This window comes from Rana temporaria, chromosome 1 (assembly GCF_905171775.1).
Source record: "Rana temporaria chromosome 1, aRanTem1.1, whole genome shotgun sequence".
Lineage (NCBI taxonomy): Eukaryota > Metazoa > Chordata > Amphibia > Anura > Ranidae > Rana > Rana temporaria.
In genome coordinates this window covers 354096689-354120512 of record NC_053489.1, presented here as the reverse complement: position 1 = coordinate 354120512, position 23824 = coordinate 354096689, and the positions used below count along the sequence as shown (strand labels likewise).

At 45.0% G+C, this 23824-nt stretch overlaps 1 protein-coding gene across 2 annotated transcripts in view; it reads left to right on the top strand.

Moving 5' to 3' along the window:
* CPAMD8 (C3 and PZP like alpha-2-macroglobulin domain containing 8) overlaps positions 1-23824 on the top strand; it is a 307162-nt gene that overhangs the window by 84604 nt on the left and 198734 nt on the right. For both annotated transcript variants that reach the window (XM_040321178.1, XM_040321172.1), the window contains exons 9-13: positions 2321-2405; positions 4147-4255; positions 7062-7289; positions 21910-22080; positions 22199-22327. In XM_040321178.1, coding sequence (XP_040177112.1) covers positions 2321-2405; positions 4147-4255; positions 7062-7289; positions 21910-22080; positions 22199-22327 — 722 coding nt within the window. The remainder of the gene's footprint in view (positions 1-2320; positions 2406-4146; positions 4256-7061; positions 7290-21909; positions 22081-22198; positions 22328-23824) is intronic.

Below are 23824 nucleotides of genomic sequence, written 5' to 3'. Positions count from 1 at the left end.
TTTTTTTTCCACAAATAGAGCTTTCTTTTGGTGGTATTTGATCACCTCTGCGGTTTTTATTTTTTGCGCTATAAACAAAAATAGAGCGACAATTTTGAAAAAAAAATTATATTTTTTACTTTTTGCTATAATAAATATCCCCAAATATATATATATATAAAAAAAAATTCCTCAGTTTAGGCCGATACGTATTCTTCTACATATTTTTCGTAAAGAAAAAATCGCAATAAGCAGTTATTGATTGGTTTGCGCAAAAGTTATAACGTCTACAAAATAGGGGATAGTTTTATGGCATTTTTATTAATATTTTTTTTTTTACTACTAATGGCGGCGATTATCGATTGTTATCGGTACTGCGACCTAATGGCGGACACTTCGAATACTTTTGACACATTTTTGGGACCATTGGCATTTTTCTAGCGATCAGTGCTATGAAAATGCATTGATTACTATAAAAATGCCACTGGCAGGGAAGGGGTTAATTATGTTCCCTGTGTGTGTTCTAACTGAGGGGGGGGGCGGGACTGACTAGGAAAAATGACTGATCGCTGTTCATACATTGTATGAACAGACGATCCATCATTTCTCTCCCTGACAGGACCGGGAGCTGTGTGTTTACACACACAGCTCCCGGTTCTCGTTCTGTAACGAGCGATCGCGGGTGCCCGGCAGTGATTGCGCCCGCCAGGCACGCGCGTCGGCACCAGGGGGGAGCGGGGGGGCGCGCGCCCCTATTGGCTGAAATGCGAGATGTCGTATAGCTACGTGATCTTGCGCAGCCAAGCCGACCTGCCGCCGTATAACTGCGGCGGCTGGTTGGCTAGTGGTTAAAGGAATTTTTCACATATTTTTTTTTCACTTTAATCGTCATTAAAATCACTGCTCCAGAAAAAACGACCTTTTTTAAAACTTTTTTTTCCATTGATACATGTTCCCTGGGGCAAGATCCGGGTTCTCAAGCCCGTTTTACGTCAATAACTTGCACATTAGGCTTTAAAATTAGCACTTTTTAATTCGAACGTTCGAGTCCCATAGACTTCAAGGGGTTCTAAATGTTTGCCTGAACGATCGGTCCGTTCAAAGGTTCTGGTGCGAACCGAACGGGGGGGTGTTCGGCTCATCCCTACTCTCCTTGCCCGGCCTGTCAGTTTAGGTGGACAGCCATGTCTTGGTAGGTTTGCTGTTGTGCCATACTCTTTCCATTTTCAGATGATGGATTGAACAGTGGACGTGAGATGTTCAAAGCTTGGGATATTTTTGTAAAACCTAACCCTGCTTTAAACTTCTCCATAATTTTACCCCTGACCTGTCTGGTATGTTCCTTGGCCTTCATGATGCTGCTTGTTCACTAAGGCCTCGTACACACCACCGGATCTATCCGCTGGGATTTATCCGCAGATCAGTTCCAGCGGATAGATCCTGTGGTGTGTACGGCCCAGCGGATATTTATCCGCGGATATTTTTCGGGCCGATGGATTTCCAGCAGATAAAAATTTCTTAGCATGCTAAGAAATCTATCCGCTGGAATCCTGTCCAGCGGATTGATCCGGTGGTCTGTACAGACTCACCGGATCAATCCGTCCGATCCCCTCCCTCGCATGCGTCGTAATGATTTGACGCATGCGTGGGAAGGCTTTACCTTCCAGCGTCGTGCACGTCGCCGCGTCATCATCGCGGCGACGGCGCGACACGTCACCGCGGATGGATTCTGCGCGGATTTCGATCTGATGGTTAGTACAACCATCAGATCAAAATCCGCCAGAGGATTTATCCGCGGGAACGGTCCGGAGGACCGTTTCCAGCAGATAATCCTCTCGTGTGTACGGGGCCTAAGGTTCTCTAACAAAACCTCTGAGGGCTTCACAGGGGGCTGAATACAAATGCACGTCACACTTTTCAGATATGTATTTGTAAAAAATTTGGAAAACCATTTATCATTTCTCTTCCAGTTCACAATTATGTGCCACTTTGTGTTGGGCTATCACATAAAAAAAAAAATCTAAAATCCTTGCAATGTACCTTTTTTTTCTTCTAGTTTTTTTTGGGTGAGTGTAGCACGCCCAGTATCCACAACCGGTTAACAGAACAAATAAAATGAGAAAATTAGAAAAATCCAATCTAGGGTTTACTTTAACTAGCTTGTCTTCTTCTTATGAAGTGATGGCTCTCAGTAATCTGATTGAATGCATTCTCCTCATCATTTAACAGGAGCAGATGACTGATAACAGCTACAATTACCAGTTTTATCCTGTTTACTTTATCTGACTAGGGGATACAACAAATATGCATATCATATATGTTTTACTGATTTATTTTTTAGTGCTTCCAAAGTTTGAGTTAAGATTAACACCCCCACCTTATATACAAGATATCAATGTCTGTGAAAAAGGCAAAGTCAATGCAAGGTACAGTATCTGAATGTGTTTACACTGGTGCTTGTATTAAATGCTTTCTGCTTCCACTTCTAGTTTTGTCTTATTATATTACTTTTGTCCTCTATGTTGTTCCTACTGATGTGTTACTCATGATGCAGTTAAAGCAGTATAAAACACAAAAGCAAACATTTAATATATCACAGCTTACCAATTCTTAGTAGTGATAGCGGTATTAGTTTCCTTTTTTAGTTATTTTTCCTTCTATTTTCAACTGGTGATCCAGCCAGTGAGTCAGTTGTTTTTCAAAAACTCCAGTTCTACAGCAGAATATATCAGCTTACATGGATGAGACAAGCCACCTCACACTGGCAGAAGTGGTTAAAGGGGTTGTAAAGGTTAATTTTTTATTTTCTAAATGGGTTCCTTTAAGCTAGTGCATTGTTGGTTCACTCACCTTTTCTTTCGATCTCCGACTCCAACTCCAGGTACCCAAAATTTCCTCCAACTCCACAGCCCTGCTCCAAAGTTTGAAATCTAAAGTGCTAATTTTAAAGGCTAATATGCAAGTTATTGTCCTAAAAAGTATTTGGGGACCCGGGTCCTGCCCCAGGGGACATGTATCAATGCAAAAAAAAGTTTGGTATGGATATTAAGGAAAACCCTGCATCAAATAAAAAAAATAAAAAAATGAAGTGGAGTTCCCCCCAAATACCTATACCAGACCCTTCAGATCTGGTATGGATTTTAAGGGGAACTCCACCCCAAATTTAAAAAAAATGTGGCGTGGAGTTCCCCTCAAAAATCCATACCAGACCCTTTATCCGAGCACGCAACCTGGCCGTAGGAAAAGAGGGGGGGACGAGGGAACGCCCCCCCCCCGAACCGTACCAGGCCACATGCCCTCAACATTGGGAGGATGCTTTGGGGGTCTGTGACCCCTCAAAGCACCATGTCCCCATGTTGATGGGGACAAGGGCCTCATCCTCACAAACCTTGCTCGGTGGTTGTGGGGGTCTGCGAGCGGGGGGCTTATCGGAATCTGGAAGACCCCTTTAACAAAGGGGACCCCCAGATCCCACCCCCTCCATGTGAATTGGTAATGGGGTACATTGTACCCCTACCATTTCACAAAGAAAGTGTAACAAATTGTAAAAAAAAAACAAAAAACACAGACACCGTTGGGAAAGTTCTTTATTAAAAATAAAAAAAAGATTCCAGCGGTGGTAATCCACTCTCGGTCTCCGCTCCAACACTGTCGGTATCCTGCGATGGGTGATCTCCTCTCCAGGGTCCAGCGATGAGATGATCTCCTCTTCATCCAGGTCCAGGATCCAATGATGTCCACAGCGTAGACACCCCGGGAATGATGTGGCGGGAGCCAGTGACAGCTCTTATGTAGGTGAGGGCGGAGCCACCCGTCACGTGACCCCGTCCCCCTCTGACACAAGGGAATATCCAGGCTTTCCCAGTGACGTGCGGGTGACCCCGCCCCCCTGTAACGCAGGTTTCTCGTTTCTTGCCTGAGTCCTCCCTAAATGGAATAGGCTCGGTACCCAGCTTAATATTCTTTTAAAAGTCCCTCTTTTTTCATGTATGCAAAAACAGTACAGTAGGTCCTGTTTGTGTAGTAGGCTGTACAGTGCTGTATTTTGTTCATTAGAGGAGGAGGTAGTGCTCATCTTACCATAGAGCCCAACAGATATGTGAATTACTCTGCTCCATAACTTGGCTGCTTCGGTTCACCCTTACCTTAGTTATTCTCTGATTCTAGATATACTTTTGAGAAACCTGTGAGTGGAATGCTGACTATCAACATGACTGTGACAGGTGTTGGGTATTACAGACATGAGATTGGACACCAAGTGCTTAAAACCATGGAGGTAAGAGCTTTTGCAATGTTTATTACTACCCATCCAAATATATTCACTTCTCTGTCAATAATACCCAGAGCGCGGGTAGATGACACATCCAAGTCCGCTCAGATTCTATAAAGTGGACACGGACAAAACGTTGCTCTATGGACATCCAGAAGTAAATGGACTCCACTGTCCATTTACACCTGACTATTCTCCTAAACGCTATGCCTAAACGAAAGAGGACAGTTCCCCTTCCGTGGACCAGATTGGACACAGAGTTAGGTGGGTGCAAAAGGACACAAGTCTGTTTATACCTGCCTGGCCATGGGGCTGAATGGACCTTCCAATCAGGTCCACCTGAAAAACTGACAGGTGGACCTGATCGATACAGCTGTGTAAAGGGGGGCCATCAGACATATTTACTTTAGGGCCTGTTCACACCAGACGCGGTTCCGTTGAGTTTCGTGCTCATTTTTTCTGCACTAAAAATGCATGCACAGTGTTTTCCATGTATTTCAATGGCTCTAGCTGGCTCTAGTTCACACCACACAGTCAGTTTTCGGTCAGTTTCTGCTCCCCGCCCAATCTACATGGGGTGACATTGTTTTTTATTTTTAATAAAGGAATTGTCAAAAACTCTGTTTTTTGTATTTTATTTCTTTTTGACCCTTTATTTTTTATGGTTACAATATACCCCATACTCATTCACATTGTTAAAGGGAGCTTCCAGATTCTGATAAGCCCCCTGCCCACAGACCCCCACAACCACTGCTCAGGGATGTGGGGAAGAGCCACAACATGGGGACAAGGTGCTTTGGGGTGGGGGGGGAGTCAGAGCAGGTATAGTTCAGGAGCGGGGGAGGTGCTCACTCGCCATTTTTTTTTCTCACATTTTTGTATTGCCAGAAATGTTTTTTTTGTATCATCCATTGTTAAAACAGAGTTCCACCCCACAAAAAGTGTAGCTGCTGATAGAACTCCAATTCAAAGCGGAGTTCCACCCGTTTTTTTTAGCTCATTGAAAGTCAGCAGCTACAAAAAGCATAGCTGCTGACTTTTAATAAACCAACACTTACCTGTCCCATGGTCCAGCGATGCGGTCGCCCGGAGGCTCGCTCCTCTCCTTGGTGCGGTTATAGCAACTGTGGGCACCCAGCTGTAGCAACTTACGGCTTCACGGCCAGGCGTGCACCGCGCATGCGCGAGACGCGCTGCGCTCTGCTATAGGCCAGCCCATCTTCTGGGACCTCTGTTGTGTCCCAGAAGATCGCTGGCAGGGAGGGGCCACCTAGGGCGAGAGGAGGAGTCGCCTAGGCGGACAAAAACAGGAAGCAGGTAGTGGGACAGGAAGTCCCACTAAAAATAAGGTAAACACTCCCCCCCCCAAGAAAATGACATGCCAAATGTGGCATGTCAGGGGGCGAAGAGTGCTTAAAGCGGAAAATCCACTTTTGGGTGGAACTCTGCTTTAAGGACGATTCCTTGCCCGCTCCTTTTTTTCAAATAACAGTTTTTATTAGGTTTCTCATAGAAAGTAACAAAACATGACTCCTGTATCAGTTTACGGCGGGTCCTCCCGTCGGTGCCACCACTCCCAGACCATATCATAGTCGTCCAGCCTATCCTGCATTTTTGCCGTCATCTTCTCTATTAGTTACACATCTTTGACCCTGAAGTACAAAGCCTCCTGAGATGGGGGTGAGGTTTTCTTCCAGTTCAGAGCAATCAGGCATCTAGTTGCAGTTAAAATATGTCTGAGCGATTTCTTATAAGGTTTGGCCATTTTTGGGTTATCGAGGCCCAGCAAGAAAAATTTGGGTGACAGGGGTATGCGCTCCTCAAAGAGGCGGGATAGTAGTTGTTGTATAGATCGCCAGAATGGAGCTATGAGGGAACACGACCAATATATGTGGAAGAGAGAGCCTCTGTCTCGCTGGCAGCGCCAGCAAGGGTCAGAGGTGGAGGGATACATTTTATGTAGTACGTCCGGGGTTTTGCTCGAGCTGGAATGGAGTATCAGAATCCGGTATATGTCTGAGATCATTCCTCTACCGAAGAGTATACGTATAATACGTTCAAATGGAGACGGTGGGGAAAATTGGAGATGTGGGGCTATGGTTTGAGCAAAATGTCTAATCTGCAGATAACTGTAGAACACATGTCGTGGCAGGTCGTATTTTGTTTGGAGCTCCGAGAAAGGCAGCAGTTAACGAGACCTAGGGTCTACTAAATGGCTGAAATGGAACAGATGCCATGAGGTCCAGGGCCAGGACATCTGGTGGGTCAGACTGTCCGGTATTTTAGGATTGCAAAGAAAGGAGCTTGCCCGCTCTTTAACGACCAGCTATTCACTGGTTGTTAAGGACACTGGCAGCCCTGCTGCTTAACGCTGCAGTTTCTAAACGTAGCTTATACGCTAGACTAGCAAAATAACGTTTGTCCAGCTGTTTTACAGTAGTTTTTAGCTTTCTAGTGTGTATGAGGGCTTAAAATGGTTGTAAACCCTCCCATATTCTCATTTAAGTAGTACAGGGGGCAGAGAGCTGAAGTTACACTCTGCAGAGCTCAGTGGGGAGAGCTCTGAGTGAGAGCTGATTGGAGGGAAGTTACAACCCCCCTTTTATTCACACAGAAACAGAGCTGAGGATGTCAATCACAAGCTGTATGCAGTAAAGTGCCAATTTTATAAAGGTTGGGATGGCAAAAAATGCTTGGATCCTAAAGTGAGACTACCCTAAAGAGTCTTTTGTTCTGAAACACCTAGCAATTGCAGTTGAATTTTGTGTTGCATAGATAAATATTTACATTGTGATTCTTTTCTGTACTGCAGATTTATGGATCAGGAATGTTTGACATCTGTGCCAAAGATATGATGCCAATAGATTTCTCAGAGCATTTTCGAGGGACAGTCAACATTTGGGCTACTGTAACAGCTGTAGATGGCAGCAAGCAGGTTACTTTTGATGACACCACCCTAGTCCAAAAACAGTTAATCGATATCAAATATAGCAAGGATACTCGCAAACAGTTCAAGCCAGGCTTACCTTATCAAGGAAAAGTAAGTAACAACAAAATGCACATAAATACCTTTTCTGATTGACTTTTTTGATGTACCTAAATTGATAACTCATAATTTTTCCAAGCAAGATCGAGTGTTAGTGCTACACAAAGCAGGAAATCTTCTACACTCATTTGTCAGATAGAGTAGATAGCAGAGAGGATTATTAGCACAAAAAAAAACATTTTATGTGTGCCTTTGCTTGTGTTCTTAGTTTTGCTGACTTGAAATGGTTCCCCCTAAATTGTAAGACGACAAAAGCAATTATTAACTTCATGTAAAACAATTTAAAATCTTCCTCTAAATAATTTTCGATAGGGTAAAGGAAAAGATGGTACATGCTATACAACAATCTATATATGATTGTTTAGTGCACATATATCAATTTAAAAAATTGTAGGCCTGCCCAGGATAACCCTTCCTACAACTGGCATGCGTCCATGTTTTGCTAGTGTCCTAAGAGGATATCTTTCAAAAGCTCTGCTAGGAAAATTGTAACCATTTTTTTTTCAAGATTCTTTACTACATCACTGCTTCAGTACAATTTGTACAATTGAAGCTATCTGGAGGACTGCTGGACTGGATGCAACGGGCTACCCTGAAGGTGACTTTTGGATGCTGGATTCAGTGGAAGGCAATTTCCAGAACCCATTTGTGTAACAATTAACCATGAAGTAATTTCCAGGTTCAGTGCCATTAGCATTGCCTCAGTGCTTGTCCTGTCTCTGAAGGCTTACTCTATGAGCAGACTGATTGGGCTGACTATTAGGACCGATGAACGCCTTTTAATTTCCTGCTCTATGCTGGTGTCTTTGCAGATGAGGTTAACTCTGAGTGCTAACAAATGTGGGGTAGAATCTCAGAGCTGCTGTTCATACTTTGCAAAGATTTACATGGAGCTCTAATCTCTGCCCTGTTCTTCTACCCACCTACAGTGACCATTGTCCATCCAGCCCTCACTGGCTGCCAGATATCTGGATTTTGTGAGTACCTGAGGCCTTGCCTCATACCCTGAGCTTAGTTGTCTTACTGCATCTAGACACAGAGGGCATGGTCCCACTCCAAAGGGTGAACCCAGCTCAAACTCTACCCTGCGTTTAGAGGATCAACCCATTATCTCCAACCTCATGTCTTTCAGAACTCTTACAGCCACAAAGGCCTTCCCATTACATCCACTCTTTTGAGCTATTCATTTATGCAATTGGAAGCACCTTGATGGGTCCTGGGCACAATCTGAGCATTTACTGGAGTTGTTTCCATGTGGGAGGGATTTTGCTGAACCGTAATGTATACCTGCTGTTCATCTGCTAGTGACCTACCTTAGAAGTGAAACCACTAGGTCAGAAGAAGTCATCCTCACATTCACAGATTCTATATACAATCAGTAGAATTTAAGTTCTTGCCAGTGCTCTTGGTTATTTGTCTTATTCTGGCTGTGACATTAATTTGTCAAGAAGTGGTAGAATGAGCTAAACCCCTCAAAAGGGATCTATTTGCTGTGGCAGTGGATCTTTTACTGATCTCATGTGTGAAGCAGATTTTTGGGACATTTATGCTTAAGCTGTGATGTCCTCCTGGAAGCATCTCAGTCTGTCTCTTGTAAGTGCCTATTGTCTATGTAAATACACAGAGCATTCTAGTTAACATGCTGGAATGCGGACACTGCATCCAAGGAAAGCCAAACTCACTTAGTCTTCTAGGGATTACATTTCTTTGGACCTACCCTTAATGTTCAGGGAGATCGCTGGAGGCTAGAGCGTCCACCTGCCTCAGTGCAAGAAATTTAGGGAAAGTCTGCTAAGTTCCATTCCTTTATATCTCCTACTTCTGTAGTAGATACTCCAAGGCTTCCACACCTTGTTCTCCAGCCATCTGCAAGATCAAGGTCTGCTAAACACTCAGGGAAACGCTCATTAGCATAAAGGTGTGCCTCCACTTATTCAAATGAAGGGGACAATTGGCAGTCCTTGTGTGCTATTGTGTATCTTGTCTTTTAGACTTTCTAGGTTCCCCCCAAACAGAGTGAATGTTTCTAACCTTTCGGACATATAATACCAGCAGTTTTACAGAGGATCCACCAGATCTGTGATCCCTATTTATACCTAGAAGGACCCTCTGACTCTCATGGTCAGTCAAGCTGCACAGAGTTTTCTTTAGTTCACCAGCCTTGTCCCTGCACCTCAATTGCACAGAATTTGCCTCAGTGTCTTCTGCTTCATCGAAACCACATTATGTTGCATTGCACCCATATTGTTGGACTTTCAAACAACCTCACATACAGATCATGGTGAACTTGGTGTCTAGTGGGCAATGCCTGTTGTATCAGCAGTCAATGACATGGGTTGCTCCTTATCGACTCCAGGCAGCCCAAACCAGCATGGTTCTGCTGTAGAAGACTCTACAGCTTCCTCACCCTCATATTTTTTTCTCTTGATCAGGAGGTTAAACCTTTTAGCAGTTGAAAATGGAGAAAATTAGGTTGAGGAGGCATCCTTATCAAAAGCACTTCTCCAGTCTCTTCCCTGTTTTCTTCAGACCTTCTGTCTGCTTCTGTGGATAAAGTTTCTATGTAGACAAAACTGCCTTCCCATGAGAAACATGGTTGTTTCTGACCCAGTGGTTCCGTCGTATGGGATTAGTGAAGGTTGTTTTTCTTTTTTTTCCTGGAAGGTCATGTCTTTGGAGAACCCTCATCTCCTGATCTGAACTCTGTAGTGCCAAAACAGATGGTACTCCCTAAGGCTGGATTAACACCTATGTATTTTTAGTGCTTTTTGCATTTTGCAGATTTGCTCTACAGAACGTGCTCCATAGGAAACCATGTTAAGTGAACTGTAGTGCAAATCTGCAAAATGCAAAAAGGTCTAAAAATGCATAGGTGTGAATCCAGCCTAATACAGTTATCATCGAACAATATCAAAGTGATGGGGTGCCTCTACTATCAAGGATAAACAGGGGGTCTTGCTTTCATGAGAAAGGTAGCTTGGATTATGACTTGGACACAGCCTTGTACTCCACTTGTGGCCACTCAGTTCTTTTCAAAGGTCAGTTTCCCAAATGTCTACTTTTAAATATGGGGACGTGGTCCAGGCACCTAGGTGCTATTCAAGGATGTCAGAGGGTGAATTAAAATGTTACTAAACATACAACAATAAAATAAGTCTATATATGCAGTAAAGCATGCTTGTTAAAATCACTGTGGAACATAAGGTGTTAATCTTGCACATTGTGTAAAAAAAGCTGTTTGATCTTGTCTTCTCTCACCCCCCCCCCCCCCCCTTCTTCCATAGTCCATAATTCATCTCCTGATAGTAAAAAGCCTTGGGGGCACTCTGCATATGCATTTTTTCTTTCTTTTGGCAGGGTGCTGTGTGATCAGAACAGGGCCAGTCAGCACTGTCCAGACAGATGGTCAGGACAGTAGCCTCATAGAAAAGTCAGAGGAGAATGAAAGTTCCTCCTACAAACTTTAACCAGTGCTTGGCCAGACTCTGATAGAAGTCACAAGACTGCTATATACTGCTGATGGGAAAGGGTATTTAGCAGTTTATACTTACTAAAAGAATTGCATTTCCATGTTTTGTGTACTGTGGGAGACCAGATATAGTGAATGTAGGATCTTGGGTTTAGTAACACTTTAAGGATTTCATGACCAATCTGTATGCTTTCCAATCTAGTTTCTTGTAGCAGGGAATGGTCCAGTGATTCCATGGGATTTGTGCACCCAGATCTTGGCTGTTTGTTTCTAGAGACTATCTGGTGAACTTCCTTACTCTGGTTCTACTTTACTCTATTAGCCACATCCTTATGTCATAAATATATCATGGATAGGATTTCCCCCCCGTGAAGTGGGACTTTTAAGGCTCAAAATGTGCTTTTTTTTAAAAAAAATTATAAATCTTATTTTAATTCCATAAAAGGGTAGTAAGTATACAAATAGTATAAACTTTTTAACATGACAAAATAAAAATATCAACAAAATACAGTATATACTGTATTTATTGGCATATAACACGCACAGACCTATAACACGCACCTTCATTTTTTTAATAAATCCTTTATTTTTTTTGTGGCCTGGAGCGGCATGAGATAGGACGCTAGTCTGCTGAGCTCCGCCGGCCGTTCATCCTTATAGCTACATCCTGGGACTTCACTCGCGTCTATTCACGCTGAAAGCCTCCAACGGACCCCGGACACCTCAGAGGACATGGCCCCGCCGAAAGCCAACAAGTCGGCTGGTCCTAAAATTGACCAGTACCTCCGTCAGGAAAAGGACCCCCCGGGACAAGATGGCGGCGCAACAAGGGCGGAGGAGACGGCGGTTGGCGCGGACATAGCCAAGGTGCTTCTGGCTATCACCTCTTGCAGGGAGGCTGTGGCGGCCTGTCAGACCACCCTCACGGCTAAGATCGAGGAGGTGAAAGTGGATATCTCCCTAGTGCGGCAGGACATGCAGAGGCTGAGGGAGAGAGTGTCTGAGGCGGAGGTGAGATTGGGCACTGTGAAGGACTCCCTCCCCCCCTCCAGCAATCCTCGGAAGCCATGCAGCTGCAGATAAACCAGCTACTACAGAAGCAGGACGACCTCGAGAACAGAAGTCGCAGGTGCAACATACGGTTTATCGGTCTCCCTGAGGGGGTGGAGGGGAGAGACCCGCAAGACTTTCTGGAAAAGCTGCTGCGGGACCACTATGGCAGGGAGGCCTTCTCCCCCATGTTCGCCGTAGAGCGCGCCCATCGCATGTCGGGCAGGCCGCCGCCACCTGGGGCCCCCCCACGCACGTTCATAGCGAAACTCCTAAACTACAGAGACAGGGACACCATCCTCCGGCTGAGCAGAGAGAGGGGTAATATTCCCTTTGACAACAAAATGGTGGCCGCCTTCCCGGACTTCTCGGCTGAGGTCCAGCGCAGGAGGAAGACCTTCATGGAAGCCAAGCGCCGTCTGCGGGTCAAACACGTGAAATACGTCATGTTGTTCCCGGCTCGTCTGCGTGTGGAGGGTGAGGATCGGGCCTACTTCTTTGAGGATCCAGAGGAGGTTCTGACCTGGCTGGAGCGGCAGGAAAGGCACAGATAAGTACTCTGTTGTTAACTCTTTGTCCCTACTTACCCGGACCCCGATAGTGCCTTGGCCCTACAGCTCAAACTTTCTTTTCAAAAACAAAATTTTTACTTTATTTTTTCTCTCCTCTTCCTGATGCTCCCACGGGGGCCTAGAGACTCTCATCCTCCCGCATACCCCGGGGTTCTCCCCGATTCTCCCCTGTCTTCCCCCTGCGGGGTACACAAGTCTATAGGTACTGTTTGCTATCTGTCCTTTGCCTGACCGCCTTCCTCGGGGCGGCGGCGGGGGCCCCGAATAAGCATCCTGACATTGCTTCCAGACACCCGAAGCCCCGGGGCGCCCCTACATCGTGAACCCCCCGGGGGGGGCAACAATACACACTGGGCAGAGGTCCGCACCGCCCGCTTGGTTGAATCCTGAGTTGGAGGGATGGTCTGCTCGCTGCCCTGAATGAGGGGGGTGGGTCGTCTGCCTGTTTTCCCGAGCTGAACACTGGATCATTCCCCCCTTCCTTACTTTTTTTTGCAATATATATTTTGTCCCACTTAATTTCAATTTTTCTTTTGCTGTTTCACATTGATGGATGTCCGCACACTCCTGTATTGAACTCTCCTTCCCCCGGCGGAGGGAGGCGCACTATTAGGGCTCGCAACGGACAGCGAGCGCGGTCCTATATTGTGCCAAAGCACGCAGCGGAATTCCGCCCCATTTGCAGTAACCCACCATCAGAATTGGGGGGCTGCCGCTGCACGGTTTCACCCCGGGAAGCTTGGTTTGTTGTTGCCTGGGACTGTGCTGGTGGCCTCCACATATGTACTCACGATAGCCTGCATACTTAATGTGCTATGGGTGCTGCTCACGCCACGTTGGCAGTTGAGGGTCCAAGCCCGCACCAGTTGGGGACAGTGCAGGGCAGGGTGGGGGGAGGGAAGGGTGCAAAAGTTTTGGGTTGTTGTTTTTTTTCTTTTAATTTTTGATTCACTAAAGCAAAACGTATTTAGGTGGTACCTCATTGTGATGAGGTTGTCATGTTGGGCTGTATATGTGTCTGATCGTGATTTAATGATGTATGCAACCAAGGGTCATCTGAATCCTGGGGTCTCACATACTCCCTGGCTCATCCCATGGCCGCACTGAAGTTTTTAACCTGGAATGTCCGTGGGATGAGAGACCCGATCAAACGCTCTGCAATTTTTGCGGTGCTTAAAAAACTGAGGGCAGATGTTGTGGTCCTTGTGGAAAGGCTTGGCCCAGAGGACGCTTCGGCGACCGTGGGTGGGCTGGGGATTCCACTCGGTTCACACCTCTCACATCCCGCCCCCCTTTCAGTCTACTGTGTTAGTGTCTGGATTTAATTTTATGGCCCTGCACCCTGACATACCAGCAATCTGGCTGGGTGATTTCAACAATGTACTAGACCTCTCCCTTGATAGAATGACCGGGGACCAGGCCGTGCCGATGGAGTCGCGCCCCACGAGATTTGCGAGGCTTCCCGCAGATTTTAATCTTGTTGATTCATGGAGATATGGCCACCCCTCGGACAGGGCGTATTCTTGTTTCTCGACCTCACACTACTCTATGTCCCGTATAGACTTAATCTTAGTATCTAAACCACTCCTCCCTAGAATTAGGGCCACTGGCTTCTCCCCCCGATCCCTTTCTGACCACTGTCCCTGTTGGGCGGAACTGTCCTTGCCCCAGGCCCGTCCACCGCCCTCATGGCGGTTAAACCCTTTTTGGCTGACCCTGCTCCCGGGGGATGCAGACCTGGCCACGGAGTGGGAACAATACTTTGCCGATAACTCTGGATCTGCTTCTCCTTGGGCAGTTTGGGAGGCCTTTAAACTACACGCCAGCATTACACTCTCCTCCCGCATAAACTCCATTAAGGCTGTGTCTGCGGAGGCACTAGATAGGGCCACGAAACTCACTGAGGCAAAAGAAAGGGAATACAATGCCAATCCGACAGCCGACCTGGCTGCGGAGCTTAGGCTCTGTATCAGGGCGGCTGACCAGCTGCACTACGAGAAATCAAGGCGTAAACTTTTTTTTCTAAAACAAAGAACGTTCGAACATGGGGAGAGAGCAGGGAAGTTACTCGCCTACTTGGTGCACTGTGAGGAGAGACCTCCAGTAGTGATCTCCCTGCGCTCCCCAGCAGGGGACCTTATAACGGACCCGGAGCAGGTGACCACTATGTTTCGAGATTTCTTCTCTTCCCTATATGACACGGTAGCTCCAAACGACGACTCCCTATCGGAAACGTTTCTGACCGACCTATCGATCCCCCGACTGACCGCTCAACAGACTCTGACACTTGAGGAGCCGCTGACGGTGGAGGAGATCTCCGCTGCTTTGGCTGGCCTCCCGAAATCTAAAGCTCCAGGGTCAGACGGCCTGCCGGCCGAGTTCTACTCTACCTATGCTGATACTCTAGTCCCTAGACTCCTAGCCCTATACAACTCCATCTTTGATGGTTCCGAACTCCCACCATCGATGAGGGAAGCGACCATAGTGCTGATCCCCAAGCCAGGAAAGGACCCTCACCTACCCGAGTCATACCGCCCCATTTCCCTGCTACAGGTGGACATTAAGGTACTGGCCAAAGTGCTTTCAGCCCGCCTTAACACCGTGATCCTCTCCCTTGTGAACGTTGACCAGGCGGGTTTCATGCCAGGACGGAACACCTCCTTCAATCTTAGGAGGCTGTTCATCAACCTTCAGGCCCCACATGACAACACTGGCTCCACAATAATAGTCGCCCTGGATACCGCCAAGGCATTCGATTCAGTGGAGTAGCGGTATCTCTGGACATGCCTTGCAAAATGTGGACTAGGCCCTAGATTCATCCGCTGGGTGAAACTCCTCTATCAGGACCCAGTGGCCAGAGTACTGGCTAACGGGTGGCCATCGGACCGATTTCCTCTACGACGGGGCACGAGACAGGGTTGCCCCCTGTCGCCGCTGCTGTATGCATTGGCGGCGGAACCGCTGGCAATAGCTATACGCACGCACCCTGGCATAACGGGATTATGGAGGGATGGAGTGGAGGAAAGAATAAGTACATATGCTGATGACACATTGCTATACCTGGACGACTCTACTGACTCCCTCCCGGTGGCTCTGGCCCTGATAGAGCGCTTCGGCGCTTTCTCGGGACTCAGAATCAACTGGGATAAATCCCAAATTCTCCCACTTGACAGCTACCTGGTGACTGGTGATAGGGCCCTGCTCCCTCTGCAAAGGGTCGCTGAAATTACTGTATTTATTGGCGTATAACACTCACTTTTTTACCCTGAAAATAGAGGGTAAACTGTGACTGCGTGTTATACGCAGGGGGCTGTGGAAAGTTTTTTTCCTGAAACTTCCCTCTTAAAGTTGGGGTGCGTGTTATATGCCTGTGCGTGTTATACGCCGATAAATACGGTAAGTACCTAGGAATCCGAACCACCAGAGACCCGGCAGACTATATCTCACTGAATGTCACGCCACTGTATGCTATGCTCAAACAGAGAACTCAGGTCTGGGCTCGTCTCCCACTGGGAGTTACGGGTCGCATAAATTTAGTGAAAATGGTCTTGCTGCCAAAGATTTTATACATGGTATGGCATTCGCCGGTTTACCTGGTGCTTCGGTGCTTCAAGCAGATGGAGGCCCTCCTCAAACCATTCATCTGGGGCTCGGCGAGTCACAAACTCCCCTGGCATAAACTAAAAAACCCCACAGACCTGGCTGGACTGGCACTACCTGACTTCAACGCGTACTACCTAGCTGCCCAACTGTCGCAGCTTTTCCATGTAGACAAGACCGACAGGATCAGATTCCTCAGGCTTCTGTGCCCTGCATGGACTCAGTCGACGGGCGACCCCCTAGAGGCAATAGCGGGGGGGGGGATGAGGCTGACGGGGGACCGACAATCCCTGCTGTACCACTACAGAAGGGTATGGAGCGTGGTTTCAGACAAGCTGGGCATCCCGGCCCTGCAAGTCTACACCCCTCTGTGGCACAACACTGCCCTACCGGAGCTAGAGCGCATCCGCGACACTGAAATGTGGAGTTCTAGGGGGATATACTATCTGTCACACGTCACTAGAGGTGGAAAACTTAAACCCATTAATATACTGCAAGCTGACCCAAAAAAATTAATCACCCAATTTCACACCATGATCACGCTCCCGAGCGCGACGGTCTCCGCCTACACCCTGAAGTCCAGGTGGGTGGGGGAGGTGGGTCCAATGGAAGATGATGAATGGAGTGATGCCCTAGATGCATGCAAAATGGTTTCCCCTAAGCTGACAGACCGCCTCACACAAACCTTTATCCTGAACAGAGCCTATCTTACACCCCTCAGGATCTCTAAATACAGACGAGACTTCCCCAATGTTTGCCCAATGTGTGCCCGGGATACGGGTACTTTCTTCCATCTGATATGGCAGTGTGTTAAGATCCAGGCCTTCTGGGAACAGGTGGTGAAGTTCCTGCATGATAAGATGGGTTCCCCCATATCTCTGCAGCCAAAACCATGCCTTCTGGGTATATTCCCGGATGCAGAGATGAATAAGTTTCTAAAGATATTCCTGCATGAGACACTGTTTACAGCTAGAAAGGTTATAGAACGGGTATGGATGCGTCCGGACCCCCCAGAATTCTCTCACTGGCTGGCAGAGGTCAACAGTGTACTACCGTATAAAAAACTGGTCTATACCCACAGGGGCTGCCCGGCCAAATATGAAAAGATATGGGACAAGTGGCTGAATTCATCCTTAACCTGTTCCTAGACACTTAAGAATACTTATTACTGCATGTCATGCTCCTCCATACTGTATGGCCCACTTTATTTAATTTTTTTTTTCTCTTTGCATTCTATTACCACCTGATGCTCACTGTACCTGAACGCTTTTTGTATACCATGTAAATTGTTGTTTTGCTCAATAAAAACTTTTTTGATGTAAAAAAATAAATCCTTTATTTTAATCTTTCTTTCACATACTGTATACAGAGATACAGCATTTCATACAATTTATTGTGTATAACAATCCTAGTCAATATCTCCTTAACATCTACATTATATTGTCATTAATCATTCTTTTCAACCTAACAACCTAAATTCTCTTTCTTTTTTCTACTCGTTTGTCCTATTTAACCATTATTTTGTAATGGGCTGCTGTAAGTCTCTGTTATTTTCTCCACAGCCCCTCCCTGGGTCTCCGCCTCCCCATGTAACTAAGGCCCCGGATTTAGCATAGAACAGTTCAGAAATAGAACACAAAAGTAAAAATCTAAAACTACAAAAGAAAAAAAGAGAGAAGAAAAACGAAACAGAAGAAAGGAACAAAAGTCACTTCCTCTCCACCACCTCTCCCCTATCCCCCCTGTTCTCTAAAGGTGATATAAGGGGCCCAAATTTGTCAATATTTATCCTCCTGCTCCTTCATACTCAGTGAGACTTTCCATTTGTTGGACTTCTGTTATTTTAGTAATCCATTGTGTTCTAGTTATTGAGGCTGTACTTTTCCAGAGAGCTGGGATACATGCTTTCGCTGTTGTGAGCAGATGTCTCACCAAGGATTTTTTATATTTTTCTGTTGAAAACGGAATATCAAACAAGAGGAAAGTGGCTGGCTTCTCTCCAAGAGGCACATTAGTAATTTATTTTATTGTTTCAGCAACCATCTTCCAGAAATCTTTTATTCCCGGGCAATCCCAAAAGATGTGCATCAAGGTGACCTCCGCTCCTTGACATCTCCAGCAAAGGTTGGATACCTGTGGATAAATTTGATTCAGCACTGCTGGAGTTCTATACCACCTACTCAAAATCTTATATCCCCCCTCTTGATATCTGTTTGCTAATGAGGACTTATGTGTATATCTGAATATCTTGTTTTTCTGCATCTCCGAAAAAGTGACCCCCAAGTTTTTTTTCCCAGGCCTGTATAAAACCCAGTTCTTGTGGGCCTCGTTCACCATAGCATACAACACTACTTCCTCCTTAAGGCATAACTTCTCAAACTTGGATAGAATACGTATTTCTCTTATTTGCGTAGATATTGACCGAAGGAAGGCATTAAGCTGCATTCGCCTAAATGGATCTAATTCCTCTGAAAATTCTCGGTCAATCTCCTCTCTAGACATCACTTGGTTATTTTTCAAGAAATGTATTGTATTAGTCTACTTTTTTTTTTTAAATGTGTCTCTTGGAGAAAAGTAATATGGGATTTCAGTCTCCACAGTTCCGTCAGCAACATGTTCTGTCCCTTCACATTATTGGATGTGAAAGTTGTCCTAGTCATCTTGGTGTTTTACCTTTTTAGATATATTAAGTCATTCTTTTCGTGCGTTCTAAAAGTAAACCCCGGGCCTTCAGGGGAAGTTACGGGGTTTCCCCGTCTGCCCACCAGACGCGCATGGGGTATTAGGAGGAAAGTGAGGGAGAGAGAGAGAAAAAATAAAAATAAAAAATTGTATCTTATGTCTCTGTGACGCACCTTCAATTTAAGAGGGAAGTTTCAGGAAAAAAACTAAAATTTTAAATAAAGAACTTTAAAGCAAAATGAGGGTCAATCCCATCTGCAGCTTCGCCATTGCCCATCAATGCAGCCTGATCAATGCATATCTGCAGCCTCACAATTGCCCATCAATGCAGCTTGATCAATGCCCACCTGCAGCCTCACCATTGCCATGAATGCAGCCTGATCAATGCCCATCTCACCTTAGATTACTGCTGACTCAGAGGGGACAGGGAGGGGGCGAGATGAGCGCCGTCAGTTTACATACAGCGAGAATCTTGTGTTTAATCAGTGGCCTCTTTATTACAAAGTCCCCCCTCCTGGACCGGCTTCTATGATAGACAGAACACTAGTCCAATGCCGGCCCAGGAGACGGGACTTCCTATTACAGAGGCCGCTAAGTAAACAAGAGATTCTCGCCGTATGTAATTTTGTCTCGCCCCCCCTCCCCGTTCTCTCAGAGGCAGCCCAAATTGCAGTAACGGCGTATGTCATAACATTGCAAAGAGCAGACTTCATGCATTGTACTTACTCTGGCCTAGATTCACATAAATTTGGGCGTAATCCATTTACACCACGCCGCCGCAAATTACTTGACCAAGTGCCGTATTCGCAAAGCACTTGCTCCGTAATTTGCGGCGGCGTAGTGTGTATGGCCGCGTAATTCAAAGGGGGCGGCTTGTATTCAAATTAAGCGCGCCCCCGCGCCGATTGAACTGCGCATGCGCCGGGCTGAAAAATAGCCCAGTGCGCATGCTCCAGCTCACGACGGAGTGTCATTGACGTAAAGTCGTATTCAAGAACGACTTAGTAAAACGACATAACCGACGGAAAAAGACGACGCGAACCTGACGCTATACTTAACATGGCATGCGGTGGACTGGCGTAAGGTTACCCCTCATATAGCAGGGGTAACCTTCCGCTTACGTAAACGACGACGACGCGGCGCAAATTCGTTCGGGAATCGGCGTATCAGGCTCATTTGCATAGTCAAATGAGACCTGAACGTAAACGCCACCTAGCGGTCAGCGTTGTAGTGCATTTAGGATCCGACGGTGTAAGTGACTTACACCAGTCGGATCCTAGCCTAATTCCGGCGTATCTTGTTTTGCGAATACAAAACAATGATACACCGGCGGGAATTTCGAATTACCTGTAGAATTTCGAATTATCTGTAGATACACCGGCGTAACTCTTTTGAGAATCTGGCCCAAAGTGTTCTTGGTTGGTGAAACAAAAACAGATCTCATAGAGAGCAATTAAAAGCACTAGATTGCCATAATTTTCATCAGACGCTGGTGCCCCCAAAGAAATCCAGGTGGACAAAGAAGGGGTGGGTGAAGATCCTTTAGCTGAAAAAGGCCAGCCACGTAGCACTGAGACCATCTAACACGGAAAAGGAAGTCAGGTGCCATCATAGGGAATCTCACAATATTTTACTCAAAGTGTCAGTAGTGTATAATGAATATATAGATTACATACCTCCCGATCAATGAATTAGGTCAAATGAAGACCTAGTTCAGAGGGGATAATCATAACATAAAAAAATCTCTTGAATGTACCAGAGTATATCTATGAAATAGACATATACAGTAGGTAGCATGTTGCAATTAAGGTCTTTGCTCAAAGGTAAGTAACAAATCTATGTATATGCCCCTTTTCCCACAAATAGAGCTTTCTTTTGATGGTATTTGATCACCTCTGTGTTGTTTTTTTTTTTGCGCTATAAACAAAAACAAAAGACAATTTTAAAAACAAAACAATATTTTTTACTTTTTGCTATAATAGATATCCTCAAAAATAAATACATTAATTCTTCATCAGTTAAGGCCAATTAGTATTCTATTTTTGGTTAAAAAAAAAAAAATGATAAATAAGTGTATATTTATTGGTTTATGCAAAAGTTATAGCGTCTACAAAATAGGGAATAGATTTATGGCATATAGATTTTATTGCAGCAGACAGACCAGACACAGAGCGACGTACACCTATGGCGGTTTGTGCAAGAGAGCCGTCCTGCCACAGTATAATGACAGCGGCTGGTATGCAAGAGGTTAAAGAAGGTTCATACAATAATCAGGAAATGAGTGTATACGGCTCAAATGCAAAACAGGCAGAATAATACATTTATACAAAGTGGCGCCCTGATAGGTCTTCTTTCTCCACTGGCCATGATGCATTATAGGATCTAACAAGTCAGGAGCTGCTCTAGGCCTGTGACTCATTGAGTTCCACGGTGGGCAGGATTTTTAGCAAGTTTTTTTTTATGGGCTTCATCGCAAGTTTGATTACTTGCTGATGATTGTGTTGATTTGGCATTTAAAAATGTCAGGTTGCAGTCTACCTTGCCATCTTGCAATGAGAAGGTAAGCCTCCCATTTCCTACCACCCTTATTTACCTCATCCTATTATGGGCATCAGGCATCATTCCCCATCTCCTGCTGTTCTGGTTTGAAGCCACCTTACAAGGGTTCTGCAAGTGCCAACTTTAGTCATTAGTTCCTTGAGTGGCTCTTGATCTCCAGGCAAGCCTCATTTATTATTTACATTGAGCCTGTTAGCGATTGTATGCTGTTTGCCCACACCACAGTTGGATTTCTTTTGGATTGTCCTGATAGAATATGACTTTCTGTGTCCTTCAATGGAGAAGAAAGAAAATTATACAATTTGTAAATTTTTCTTGGTGTCCATTGAGGGACACAGTTCCAAACCCTCTGTGTTTTGATCATGTTCTTGATACTGCTTATTACAAAACTGAGGCATGTAAGAAGGATTATCGTGGGCTGGCCTACAATGTATTTTTGACTTGTTGGCAGGACTATAACCAGACAAAATACCTGACCAGTCTGTTGGAAGTTTAAGTAAAATGGCAATTGACTTTAAATACAGAGGACCTGAATTGGTTACTTTTTTATTTGCATATTTTGAAATACATATTAACAGTAAAAAATATTAATGTGAAAAGTTTAAATAAGTATCTAAGTCATAAGTCATCATGTACTTTTGATGCACTGCTCTTGATCACAATCTATCTCATTGGATATTAGGTTGAGGTCACCTATCCAGATGGAAGCCCTGCAGATGGAGTAACTGTAAGAATCAAAGCTGAACTTGCCCCTAAAGACAATGTGTACACTACTGAGCTTGTATCTCAGAATGGACTGGTAGAGTTCCAGATACCGTCTATACCAACAGCCGCTCAGTATGTGTGGTTGGAGGTGAGTTTGATAGCGTTGTATATTTAAGGCTTACACATTACTCTTTGGTAGTCTGTGTGTTTAGTGTACATAAAATATTCTGTTCTTCTTCTTTTTATGTGTCTGATCTGTTTCAAAGTCTAAAGTAATAGCCATTGATGGGAAATCTACAGGAGATCAATATTTGCCCAACTACTTGTCCATAAGTAGCTGGTATTCTCCAAGCAAATGCCATCTACTGATTCAGCCTCTGGAAAAGCCATTACAGGTGAGTACTGGGATTATAGGAGATTATTTTTTCTGACGTGTCTGCATAGCAAGTTTTGCAAAAATGTGCTGTGTATTATTAGGAATAGCATCTCTATTTGGAAAATAACTCTGGCTCTAGTAAAGTGCCAGTATGTCACTAGATACAGGACTACTGGGCTATTTGAGCATGAACACCTATTTAATTGTGAGCACTTAACTTAAAGCACAAAAAGCCCTCAGTAAATACTACTTTGTGGCCTAGTGATACTTGAAATCTGGGGTGGTTAGAAATACTGTACAGTGCCTTGAAAAAGTATTCATACCCCTTGAAATGTTCCACATTTTGTCATGTTGCAACCAAAAAAAGTAAATGGATTTTATTGTGATTATATGTGATAGACAAACACAAAGTGGCACATAATTGTGAAGTGGAAGGAAAATTATAAATGTTTTTAAAAATTGTTTACAAATAAATATATGAAAAGTGTGGTGTGCTTTTGTATTCAGCCCCCCTGAGTCAATACTTTGTAGAACCACCTTTTTGCTGCAATTACAGCTGCAATTTTTTGGGGGAAATCTCTACCAGCTTTGCACATCTGGAGAGTGAAATTTTTGCCCATTCTTCTTTGCAAATTTGCTCAAGCTCTATCAGATTGGATGGAAAGCGTCTGTGAACAGCAATTTTCAAGTCTTGCCACAGATTCTCAATTGGATTTGGGTCTGGACTTTGACTGGGTCATTCTTACACATTTGCTTTGATCTAAATCGTTCCATTGTATGTTTAGGATTGTTGTCTTGCTGAAAGGGGAACCTCCGCCCCAGTCTCAAGTCTTTTGAAGACTCTAAAGCCGTGTACACACGATCGGTTTGTCCGATGAAAACAGACCGATGGACTGTTTTCATCGGAACAAACCGATCGTGTGTGGGCCCCATCGTTGTTTTTCCATCGGTGAAAATAAATAGAACGTGTTTTAAATTTTGCCTATGGATTAAAAAAAACGATAGAAAATTTGATCGTCTGTGTAGAACTCCATCGGACAAAAATCCACGCAAGCTCAGAATCATGTTGACGCATGCTCGGAAGCATTGAACTTAATTTTTTCCGGCTCGTCGTAGTGTTGTACGTCACCGCATTTTTTCACGATTGGATTTTTGACTGATGGTGTGTAGGCAAGACTGATGAAAGTCCACTTCATCGGATATCCGACGAAAAAATCCATCGGAATAGATTCCATCAGATATCCGATCGTGTGTACAGGGCTTAACAGGTTTTCTTCAAAGATTGCCTTGTATTTGGCTCCATCCATCTTCCCATCAACCCTGACCAGCTCCCCTGTCCCTGCTGAAGCAAAGCATCCCCCCATACCGCGATGCTGCCACCGCCATGTTTCACTGTGGGGATGGTGTGTTCAGGGTGATGTGCAGTGTTCGTTTTCCGTCACACATAGCATTTTGCTTGTAGGCCAAAAAGTAAAATTTTAGTCTCATATGATCAGAACACCTTCTTCCACATGTT